This window comes from Hesperophylax consimilis, chromosome 3 (genome assembly GCF_061612785.1).
Source record: "Hesperophylax consimilis isolate HC1 chromosome 3, BYU_Hcon_1.0, whole genome shotgun sequence".
Classification (NCBI taxonomy): Eukaryota; Metazoa; Arthropoda; class Insecta; order Trichoptera; family Limnephilidae; genus Hesperophylax; species Hesperophylax consimilis.
In genome coordinates this window covers 28264979-28277390 of record NC_142838.1, presented here as the reverse complement: position 1 = coordinate 28277390, position 12412 = coordinate 28264979, and the positions used below count along the sequence as shown (strand labels likewise).

Sequence of the window (12412 nt, the reverse complement as noted above, 5' to 3'; positions counted from 1 at the left end):
TGTCTCACGGGATATACGGATTTCATTAGAAAACCAAAATTTTCAAAAAAATATATGAAATATCGAAAATATTAGCTCTGAAAAGGTTTCTGGCGATTCTTGCAGTACTGAATGGGGACATTAGAGACGTTACCTAATTTAAATGATCACTAAAATATACTAGATCAAACATTCTGATATCTTAGCACCATTTCGTACACCCTTCCCTCACTTTTCACTGCACAGTGCTGCGCTCCCAAACAATCATTATCAAGTATCAAAATTCTAGCACAAATAATTACATTCCTACAGATTTGATGACTAATGCTTTGCACCCATTGATGTGTCGTATTAAGTCAATGATTGCGCCCATTATACTATTGTTGTAGGTCCTTTGAGAGATAATTACATGGATTTTTTTATCGTACGTACAAGTAAGCCATCTTTTTATTAAATGTTAGATTAAATTAAAATCAATGTAGAGTACAATCTATGACGAAGCACGTACTTTTAACTTTAAGGCGATGCACTACGTCGTGTAATATTTTATATTGAGCCGCTATCAATAACAACCCTTACGTAGATGGCGATAAGATTTAAATTCCCGCTTAACACCATCCGCCTGTTTTGATTTATGCAAGAAAAAAACATGGGCAAAAAGTGCCTTTTATTTTATTTTGTGGATGTTCAGGCATAAATATTTAAATTTTTATAAATAACTTATTTTGCCACATTATACAATAAAATCATAACCGAAAATGGGTTCGTAAGTAGGAGATTTTGAACTTTAAAGCAGTTTTCATAGGCCATATACATTATTTTTTTCTGGGCTTATAAAAAGACTTATCTAAAAAATACTCGATTATTTCAAAGGCCAAGATGTATTCTACTCGCAGTATTTAATTAAAGCATCTGAAACATTTCTAGGAGACCAAATTTTCAAACCAAAAATACATGATTTTGCATTAGTACGTATGGCATCGCCTTAAGAAAATTTTTGTTTAGTATGTACCTACTATGTCATTTTTCTTTTGCGGTCAACCTATCAGCCAGATAAAGTTATCATAATCTCGAGTTTAAAACCACCAACATTTTTATTATAAAAACGGTTTTATTCGGTGTTGCCGTCATAGTAATAACAAAAAAGGTTTAATTTTATTAAATTTCTAGTTTTTGTTGACACATTGTAGGTTTTTATCATTCATTTGAAAAATATATATAATATTTTAAATTACGTAAACAAGTATATCTATTTTTTGCAGGTATAACATATGAATGAATACTTAAAAACTTTAATAATTTACAATAAGTACCGACAACCTTTTTGCGTAAATTAATAATAAAAAGTGAAATAATATAACATGCTGGGTTCGCAAAGTCTGTAAATAATATTATTTATCAACTTCTTTAGCTGTAGATTCAAAAATAACCAACGGAATTTATACAAATTTATTAACATTTACTGGGTAATAAACCTATTTATTTAGTTATCTGAAACAAAACAAATGGGATGATAGATCTGATATTAAACTTATATATTTTACTTTTGAAATGTTTAGGCATTAATTATTCAAAATAAATTTTCTTAACAAATTATTTATCACACTACCAGAAGGTTTGTTTATTTTTAAAACGTAAAATACATGAACCTAAAATAACCCAAAAATAAAATAGTTTATTTTATACCACTTTGCATATAAATCATTTCAAAAGTTTGTCATACAATACTTCCTGGCAGGCTGCCATGCAATTTCCTCAGTGACCGGATAACTTATCAGAATGACAATTCAACACACTTTTAAAAAGTGATAGTCATGAAAAGTGATGAAACAAAAACTAGGTTAAATAGGTTAGGTAAATATGTATTTTGTTCCATTGCTTTTATTGACTATATATCGCTTTTTAAAGGTGTTTTGAATAGTCACAGTGTTAAGTCATTATGGAACCAATCTCCCCTCAGCCTAGATATGGTTTCAATGTCATTCATAAAATCGCACTAAGGAACCGTCGAGGTCTTTTTAGGTTTATATTATTATTACACTATTTACAGGGAATTTGAAATATGATTAATTAAAATGAATTAGGTTAGGTATATAATATTATTGTAATGCTAATGACTAACATGTACAATGCCCTCACTAAATACACAATTATTGTGATCAATCCAATTTTGAATTTTATTAATTTTTTAGAAGAAATGAGTTTTAATACGGTCAAAACAGGACTAAACTATGTAGATACTATGCAACAAACGATAATAATAATCAACTTGCAAAAAGCGTTTTTTCTAAAATATTTTAATTACCGTCATCATAACGCGAAGGTTATAACTTATGTTTCGTCAGACTTTCCTGGCAGGTCAAATCAGATAAATCTATAATAAACATTTCAGATGCATTGATGGCAACCTGCTACACTAGCGCCTCCTAGCGGCAAGAGTTTTGCGCCTTGGTTTTCTCTCTTTTTAATAGATTTTATGTGAAATATTCTTTATTTTACGTTAATAAATTATAGAAATCGAAAAAAAAGATAACCCGCATACGAACTTACTGCTTTTTGGCATATACATAAAAATATTAAAGCGGCTATTAACTTTGTCTTTGTTCGGAAATGTAATAAAATACTTTTAATACGTACTAGTATATTCATTATTAAATTCAGAACATCAACATTGACGATGATGTATAACTTGAACACAAACTGCAATATGAGACTCAACTAAGGATGGGTTGTTTCACAGAATTTGAACAATTTGTCAAATTTCAAAGTGGATTTTCAAGTTCTGTGAATGATCTATTCAAGTTCTATTGTGATTACAGTTTTGTGAAGCAACTGGCCGTTTTAAAAATAAAAACATGATATAATAATAGAACTTGAATAGAACCTTCACATAACTTGCCAATCAACTTTTGAAATTTGATGAATTGTTAAAATTATAATATATAATCCACTTTTTATGTAATTAATAACATTTTATTTGCAAGGATTTAACGAACTCATATAATGTTTCACCATCTAATAGGCGAGCCGAACTGCCAAACTGAACCTCAACTTGTGGGAAAGGAACGAAGCAATCGCAAATGGCGCGAAACACCGCTTGCAGTAGCTACGTTCCTTAGTGTAGAACACAAAGGACGCGACTTTCTGATTAGTCGGCGCGTAGGCGGCCGACTTGCGCAGAAGCGCCGACGAGAATGTTTGTATGTATGTAAGCGTATGAGACCGCACATAGTGAAGGCAGGTTCAGATTTGTGTACGCGCGTGGCGGCGCCGATAAGCTTTATCGGAATGAATTCTTAATTCCTGCTCGCCGGTGACGCCGGTTAGTGGCGCTTATTATCAGTTAATTGCCGCTGTTTTCAACAAATCGCCAGTCTGGGATAAAAGAAATAAAATAAAAAAATCTTCGTCTGACGAGCTCAACATTTTGTTAAAACTGACAGCTGCTGTCAGGCTACCGCACAGGGGGCGCAGATTTTACCCGCGTTGTACGTGTTCACAAGTCGGCGCCAACTGCCGCCGACGAACTTAGGCACTGAGCACCGATAATCTGAAAGCCGAAACACGCGTCTTTTGTGTTCGTACACTTAGTAGACGCTGGTTTCCGCTTTCAAATTATCGGTGCTCAGTGCCTTAGTGTACGAACACAAAGAACGCGTGTTTCGGCTTTCAGATTAGCCGGCGAGTAAGCGGCCGACCGGCGCAGGCGAGCCGACAAGAATGTTTGTATCTAAACGTGTGAGAAGGCAGGTTCAGATTTGTGTCCGCGCGCTGGCGCGCCGAGAAGCTTTACCGGAATGAATTCTTAATTCCTACTCGCCGGTGCGGCCGGTTAGTGAAGCTTGTTTTGGAAGCTAGTGTCAAAACATAAATAAACAAGTCCTGTCAAAATGAGCGACTAACTAATTGCTGCTGTTTTTAACAAATCGCCGACCTGGGATAAAAGAAGTTTACATAGCAGCAAAAATGTTGTCGTCAAGGATGTTGTCAGTAAGGATATGAATGAAAACGGTACGAACAAAAGTACAAACTAAGAAAATTTCATAATAACCTCAAATGTCACGAGTGAAATAAGGGATATTTAAAAATCTTTCATTAATAAATAAAATTCAAAAATTCACCATGACTTTTTCTACTGCTATTAATTGGATGAATACCAATTGTTTTATTTCTTAATTTCAAGAAAGAATTCTACAAAAGTAAAAAATCTTCTTCCGACGAGCTTGACATTTTGTTAAAACTGACAGCTGCTATCAGGCTACCGCGCAAATGGCGCGGATTTAACCGGCGTTCTATGTGTCCACAAGTCGGCGCCTATCTTCTACGGCGGACTCAGGCACTGAGTGCTGGTAATCCGAAAGCCGAAACACGCGTTCTTTGTGTTCGTACACTTAGTTCGTCGGCGGCAGTTGGCGCCGACTTGTGAACACGTACAACGCGGGTAAAATCTGCGCCCCCTGTGCGGTAGCCTGACAGCAGCTGTCAGTTTTAACAAAACCTCGAGTTCTTCAGGGGAAGATTATTAACTTCTGGAGAATCCTTTCTTAAAATTAAGAAATAAAACATGTGTACAGTGTGTAGAGTGGTAAGTTTTTAGATTCTCACGGCCAAAAGCATTTTTGTTGTTTGTTTTTGGGGTTTTATGCCGTGTTGCGCTAACTCCTTCTTTAGCCGACGTTTCGGACAGCGTTGCAGTGTCCATCATCAGGGCAGATCCGGTAGATCCGAAGATGTGTAATGAAACGTCGGCTAAAGAAGGAGTTAGCGCAACACGGCATAACACCCCAAAAACAAACAACAAAAAGTGGGTGTGTCAAGCCTACGCAAGACAGAAGTGAAACTTCTTTTGTTAAACCGTATGAACCACAATCAATTACGTATTTCACTCGTATTACACTCACGACGCAGTATACTAAATATTCGGATTTATTATCAAAATTAAGTGAAGTTTTTTCCAGATTTGCCTTTCCGAAAACTATTGTTTGTGATAACGGTCCTCCATTTTCATGTAAAGAATTTTCTATTTTTTGTAAAGAAAAATCTATTAAATTATTATTTTCTCCACCATATAATCCCGAGTCAAATGGATTAGCAGAACGATCTGTTCAAACATTCAAAAAGATTTTAATTAAATTTATGTTTTCAAAAAATTCTAAATTTTTGTCACCAGCTCAACGTCTAATAGATTGTTTGTATACTTATCGTTCCACCCCTACTTCTGTCACGGGTTTGTCTCCTATGGCTAAAATATTTTCGTATGAGCCACGTACACCTCTTCATGTTTTGACAGAAGAAAATAATGTAAATAAAAGTAAGCAATCAAGTAAAAATGCATTGACAGAGTATGAGGAAAATGATAATGTATTGGTATACTTAAGACATTTGAAAGGTCCTATGAAATGGGTTCAGGGAACTATTAAGTTAAAATTAAGTTCATGGGTGTATTTAATTCTTTTAATCGGAGGAGAGGTAAAAAAGGTCCATGTTAACCAAATAAAAAAAAGTTGCATAAAGTTAAAATCAAATTATGAAAATCCCGATAAATGGTATGACTTGGGAAGTCAAGAAAATAAAAATGATAGTGAGCCTTTACCCAGCACTAGTGGGAAAACTGATGTAGTAACTAGGGCTGGCAGATTGGTGAAACCTCCTGTCAGATTTAGTCATAGTGATTATGTTTAAGTTTTATTTGGTATTGTAAATTGTTTGAAAATAAAAAAAAAACAAACAACAAAAAAGTGTGTAGAGTGTTTAATTTATCTCAGACTGGCGATTTGTTGAATTAACAGGTCGCTCATTTTGACACTACTTTCTTGTTCAACAAAATAAGCGTCACTAACCGGCGTCACCGGCGAGTAGGAATTAAAAATTCATTCCGGTAAAGCTTATCAGCGCCACACAAATCTGACCTGCCTTCAATATGTCCGTTCTCAATTCATGGCTCGATTCGCGTTTCGGTTCGCAAATGTATACGTACCATAACCTGCAAACGTTTTTTGGCATACCAAAAAATGACTTGGAGGGTTTTTGTTAATGGGAATTATTACATCCATAAATTGCACACAAAGAGATTACTTTTTGGAACAATTTTATATTTATTTTTTTAATCAATATTGTTCAAAATAAAATTTAAAAGCGCAAAACAGCCCCGCAATATGGTACACTGGCAGCTCACTTGCGGTCAAAATTGTTGATATTGCCACTAATTCAGTGGAGTTGGACATATTATTGATATTTTAAGGTGTTTGTATAAATAAACTTATTGATAGTAGATGCAATCTTGCACGTATGTGACAGTAAAAAAATACTGCCTAATGCATGATTTAGTTGCTATTTTATCCTTCAGTATTATTGGTATCAATTATGACGTGCATCACTTGTCTTGTCTATTATGCATTTCGCGCCTCTCTTTGTCTTATTTGTCATTTGAGCGAGTCTTTACATAATTTTCTAACATTATTTAGATATTATTTATTTATTCTTTGACTGTTCAGGTTTTTATAATGTTATGTACCTATTTATAAATTTTTTACTGATTTTTTTTATAACTGGATTATTCTCACGTGAATAAGAAAATCTGGAAGAACCTAATATAAATAAATTAAGGATAAATATTACCCTCAGATTTTCCGAATTTGTCAACATTTTTTTTTTAATAATACCGAAAAAAAATTGATAATATTTGTTTTTGAAAGGCAATGATATTCAAAAACACCGCAATTATAATACCCCGTGATTTTTCACAAGTCTGTGCTATTTATTTATAAAATAAAACTTATGTTCAATAGTGCCCTTACTCTGTTTTAGAATATTGGGATAGATTTTAACCACGCGGTATTTTTAACTCGCCGGTAAAAAATCCAGCTATTGGCTAGACTGTCGATAGAATACTGTCGAAATTATTTCGTTTGTAATGAAGTCCCTTTTCACATTGAGGACATTTCGATACTGCGATGGAATAAATGTAATTTGAAGATCGTGGATACGTTGTTTTCCCATTTTTATATTTGTTATTCATTTAATAAATATCAACTTCTACGCGAGTGAAACAGTTGGGGCGTGGTGTGGCGTATATTTTGTACAATCTAAATTATCAGCATTGGCCGCACATTTAAAATGGCAGCCCTACCACGTAGAATAATTAAAGAGACACAACGTCTGATGCAGGAACCGGTGCCGGGGATCAGTGCAGTGCCCAGCGATACGAATGCTCGATATTTTCACGTAATTGTTACTGGACCCGAGGATTCGCCTTTTGAAGGTGGGCTGTTCAAATTAGAGCTTTTTCTTCCCGAAGACTACCCAATGTCAGCACCCAAAGTTAGATTTATAACGAAAATATATCACCCAAATATAGATCGTTTGGGCCGTATATGTCTGGACATTCTGAAAGATAAATGGAGCCCTGCCTTACAAATTCGCACCGTTCTTCTGTCGATCCAGGCCCTACTGTCAGCCCCCAACCCAGATGATCCTCTGGCCAACGATGTCGCCGAACTGTGGAAAGTGAACGAAGTAGAAGCTATTCGCAATGCTAAGGAATGGACCAGGAGATATGCCATGGACAACTGATTCTTCGGGAGCAGCACGTCCAGCATTGTCAGTGCCTGGTGCCTGTGTCGGGGCCGTCAGATGGTGATACAATGTTTATAGACTTTTGCTGAATCATGTCACTGACTAAATTTTGTTACCTCTTATATAGAATCACTGTGACCTCTATCGATACTTGTGTTTATTCTGAGCTTTCTACGAACAAATTGTGTAATGTTTCGCTTATTTATCTCCATTGACTGTCAAATGTGTTTCCCTTCTGTATCACGATAAGCACCGCTTGTATCGACGTTGCACTCCTAGCCAGTCAAGCCGCAGCCATCAGCCACCACCACCGACAGTCAAACACATCTCCACGTCACTCGCTACAATCAGGTTTGTGCGGTGACAGATTCAGTTGAGTTCAGTGTAATGGAGAGGATTATTATTTTTCTGCATTTACTCTTACTTATGCTCTATATTTTATTTACTGTTGCTACGTCCTCAAAATTTTATTGTAAGAAGTATTGCTATTTAATTAAGGCGTCACACTCAAGGTCCCCGCCACCACCTGCATACCCTCAGGTACTATTCTACTTGAGGTGCCTTACCTGGTGCCCTGGCTACCCTCCTAGGTACCACAGCCTCGGAAAATACTCACTATTCCAGGGGATCTCGGGTGTGAACGATACATTTTGTACCATGAATTTCACATGTAATTTTGTATCTGGAAGTACTGCCTAACTTTAACAGTTCTTTGTGTACTAATGTTTTACAGAAAATGAGAACATGGCTATTACTTTTGGGTGACCTGTATTTTGTAACTGCTTGTATAACAAGTTCTGTACAACTGCTTTTTGAAATAGATTTTTAAGCATAAATATAAAATGTATTGTTATTTTAGGGTAAAGAAATAAAACGCAGGAAATTTTCTCTTGTAATTTTAATCTATAAATAAATGCATGACTAGATAATACTCTGGGCATTGGGAACAATATTCATATTTATGTCTGTTTATTACACGTCTGTACACACACACTGGTCAACCCGCTCACATGCGGGTCCTTCTGTACACAAACACATCCCACTGACACGGGACCGTGCACAGGCCACAGTACACATCGGATTCATACAAAACTTACATTAACAGCGGTACATAATATCTGAAGGTAGCACGCTAGCAAATGATCATTATAGAAGATACTTAACATAGTAAAGGATGTGTCTAAGCCGATACCAGGGTATACAGTGCAGACGTAGCTTGTACACTGTGAACAATAAGCTTGAAGCACTGGGCCGCCTGCCTCTCCATCGGGTGGTGTGATCCGCATTATGCCCCGGTTGCCTATGTGGTTGTTATATGTGGTGCATGCACCACGCAACGTACATCCAGCTGTTTGTGCTGAGGACAGCCGAGGCCAGGTGGGAGATGGTAACGTCATATTGTCAACTTTTATTAATACAAAACACAAAATACTAGAACACTCAACAATGTTTACATTTCATTCATTAGAACCCCTTAAGGTAACACACATGTTACACCCTCCCCAGGCAGGCACTTTAGCTTTAAATGTACTCTCGAATCAAGTCCAAACAATTATATGTACACGGGGTTTTCTTGGCCGGTCAGCAGCCGGAACATTGAAGTCGGCATTGTCTTCATCAGGATCTGTGGAAGACGAGAAGACCATTACATGCCTGACACATATAATTAAATAATATATAATTTGGATGATGTAAGTATTTAATTTGATTCAAGCTGAAGTGACAAACCCTCATCAAGTATATAAAAATTATGTTTTGGAATTTCATACAACTTCAACCTTGAGAAAATATATTGGCAGCATTTTGTATTCACTATAAAAATATCAAATCTGTCAAATGATTGGTCAACAAATAACAACACTGACAAACACATTCCAAGAAGTAAAAAAGATAACGACAAATATCTTTGTTATACTATCTCATCATCGGCAAGTTATGATATGGCTCTACAATTCTATAGAGGACTGCATCGAAATCAATCTGATAATAAAGCTGATTTAAATATTAGCTTGAATGGGTTGACTTTCTCGAGTATGATTTGTCGGTGGTGCACGATGTAGGTTTCTAAAAACCGTGATAGATGAATTAATATTCATATACATATTATGACATATCGCCATTGTTTTATTTTATGTGACTTGAATCTTAATCATTTAGTGTGGATTAATTTAGCTGCACCAAAAGTATATGGAATAAAGATTTTGATGTAAGTTATAATATGAAGACAGATAGATGGTTGGGGGATATTGTGTAATAGTAAGTATGTATAGTTGTTATCACCTCGCCTACAGAAGTAGCGAGTAGGTTTACAATGCGTTCGTGGGGGACGGCAACAACACTCTGGTTGTTGATCTCGATGATGCGGTGCCCCACACGCACCCCGCCCCGTTCTGCTATTCCGCCCCGCAGAAGGCTGCATATCTGTAACACATTAACAAACTTGAGAATCATCAATGCAAACAAAGACCAGACAGAAACATCTTTTCGTGTCTATATTTTAGAAATTATTCTGCTGTAAGAACTTCACTTGTTTATTGCCGTTCCCGCCAACTGATGACTGGTGGGTAGGTGGAAAAGTTAACCTTTTACAGTAAAACATTAACATGTGTTCTTTGTTAATTTTTAGATTTATTTCGTTAAAAAAAAAACTCTTTTCAATGTGATTTTCATTACGAAATAATTTCTTTGAAGTAACCAAAAAAGAGATGTCGTCTCTCAACCCGCCAGAAGTAATATTATTATAAGTATTAAGCGGCGACTGACTTGTAATGTTACATTCGAGGTTAACTTGTTACATTACAATACATGGCTTAGTTCGATTACTGAAAAAAGCTAACAAATTGAAGAGCATCTGGAGCTCGTATCGACTCTTGTAATGTTTTCTCACGCAATTGTTACAAGTCATCCGCTGCCTTTAAATACATATTTTATACAAATCATCCAAATATTATTATTATTAAGGTCATAAGGTCTCCCACAACCAGTTTCTCTCGATCCGGCCTGCCACGCAATTGGAGTGCAGACGCATCTGTCGCCAAGACCCCGACAAACCTCAGCCCATGAACCCGGGCACCCCTGCTATGTCACCAAACATAGCGAACCACTTAGGGTGACCTATGGCAGAGGTGTCGGTTATCCAATAAAAGGCTCTCGTACCCGCCTCCCAAACGAATCCTACTCACAATTCAGCTTACAAAAACATTTTGTTAAATCGGTTTATTCTTAAAAGTGCTCTTTCACAAAGTTAGTACTTGACATGGATTATTAATGTTGGTGATGGCGATCAGTGGGGCACCCAGCCCTTAAAATAAAATTATATATACAAGCAGAAGTGTAGCATTTTATGCGTGCGTAATACTTGCAATTGTTTTTGGTTAAAAGAAAATCCTGGGTGATCATTCACATTGTTGAAGGCATTTTCAATACTTTCCTGGGAGAAGGTTGTATTTATTGATCAGCAGGTTAATGGTACGGACAACTAACAAGGTTAAAAGAGCATTAAATTTATAAAATACGCTGCATATTATGTCAAGATGCCTTACAAATGCTTTACAGCAAAGAATACTTTCAATATGTATATTATTATTTCAATGAATGCATAATACAATTCCATTAGAAAAAATGTTATAAAATATCTCAGATTATATTTAACAAGAATTATTCATACTTGAAAACCATTGGATTAAAATAGATAAATTAGATGTGATACAAGATAAACCTAGGGGGCAATGTGAACAATTGAAAAATCTAAAACAAGCAATATGACACGAGACACGTGTATATTCTTTGCTCATGATGGAAATGATGTTGCGAGCCAAAGACAATTTGTCGACCTTGACATTTCAGAAAAATTCTATGATGCCAGGGCTTCACCATTAGAAATATGTTTCTGTTTCAACTCAGAGATTTCTGCTTCATAGATAATAATAATACAGGGTGGCCACAGACCCGGGGATTTTTTTTATTTTTAGAAATTCAAAATCTTAAGAAAAAAAAAATTGCCAATACTTCGAGTTCCGCGGACGCACCTCCAAATTCAGGTCGGTATTCTAAGGACGGGTTGTTTCGGAGAATTTGAACAATTCATCAAATTTCAACGTTCATTTTCAAGTTCTGTGAAAGATTTTTTCAAGTTCTGTTTTTATTTCAGTTTTGTCAAGCAACTAGCCTACAAATGATATAATAACAGAACTTGAATAGGACTTTCACAGAACCCGAAAATGAACGTTGAAATTTGATGAATTGTTCAAATTCTCCGAAACAACCCGTCCTAAGTGAATTCATAATAACACAATTTATTCTGGAGTAAATTGAATTTTTCATAGCGACCGAGCCTTCAAATTCAGATATTCAAAATAAATTTGTAAAAATACAACACATTTCCATATGACCCGTCCCAGCTGGGCCGTCAAATACAGATTAAAAACTATATTATTTTAATTCAAATAATATAAGTTACATTGTACATACACATATATATCAAAAAAAAAAATTTAACATGAAACGGAAGAGACAATTCTCATACAATCTGTTTTTAAGTCCTATTTGAAAACAGCAGATATCTTTTTATTTATTTTAGTAGTGAAAAATAATACTAAAAATTAGATTAGCGCAAATACCTAATACATTGTAATATCACTTATAATAATAAAGTAATTGCATTAGCAAAAGTATTTATTTTTAATCCCATTTCTGAAGGTGTTAGTGACATTCCTAGCTCAAATACGCACATTGCAATAGGTATTCCTGCCTTATTCATACATTAGAATGAGACATACTTTTGAATCTGTAACTTTTGGTAAATTAATAATGTGTTTTTATTAAATTACTATCTGACGTGTACCCAGCGTTGCTTGGG

At 35.4% G+C, this 12412-nt stretch overlaps 2 protein-coding genes across 10 annotated transcripts in view; one reads left to right on the top strand and one right to left on the bottom strand.

Moving 5' to 3' along the window:
- The first annotated feature begins 6865 nt into the window (after positions 1 to 6865).
- Positions 6866 to 8441, top strand: LOC149425222 (ubiquitin-conjugating enzyme E2 N). The gene has a single exon (XM_089650108.1). The coding sequence runs from the start codon at positions 7096 to 7098 to the stop codon at positions 7549 to 7551; it is 456 nt and encodes a 151-aa protein (XP_089506234.1). The 5' UTR covers positions 6866 to 7095; the 3' UTR covers positions 7552 to 8441.
- A 148-nt stretch (positions 8442 to 8589) lies between these two features.
- The window catches only part of LOC149425221 (uncharacterized), a 205546-nt gene continuing 201723 nt past the window's right edge, over positions 8590 to 12412 (bottom strand). For all 9 annotated transcript variants that reach the window (XM_089650023.1, XM_089650063.1, XM_089650041.1 and 6 more), the window contains 2 exons: positions 9835 to 9975; positions 8590 to 9178 (listed from right to left, as the gene is read on the bottom strand). In XM_089650023.1, coding sequence (XP_089506149.1) covers positions 9107 to 9178; positions 9835 to 9975 — 213 coding nt within the window. In that variant the 3' untranslated portion in view covers positions 8590 to 9106. The remainder of the gene's footprint in view (positions 9179 to 9834; positions 9976 to 12412) is intronic.

What these genes read in the sequence shown, in the direction of transcription:
- LOC149425222 (XM_089650108.1), top strand. Translation starts at nt 7,096, where the DNA reads ATGGCAGCCCTACCACGTAGAATAATTAAAGAGACACAACGTCTGATG.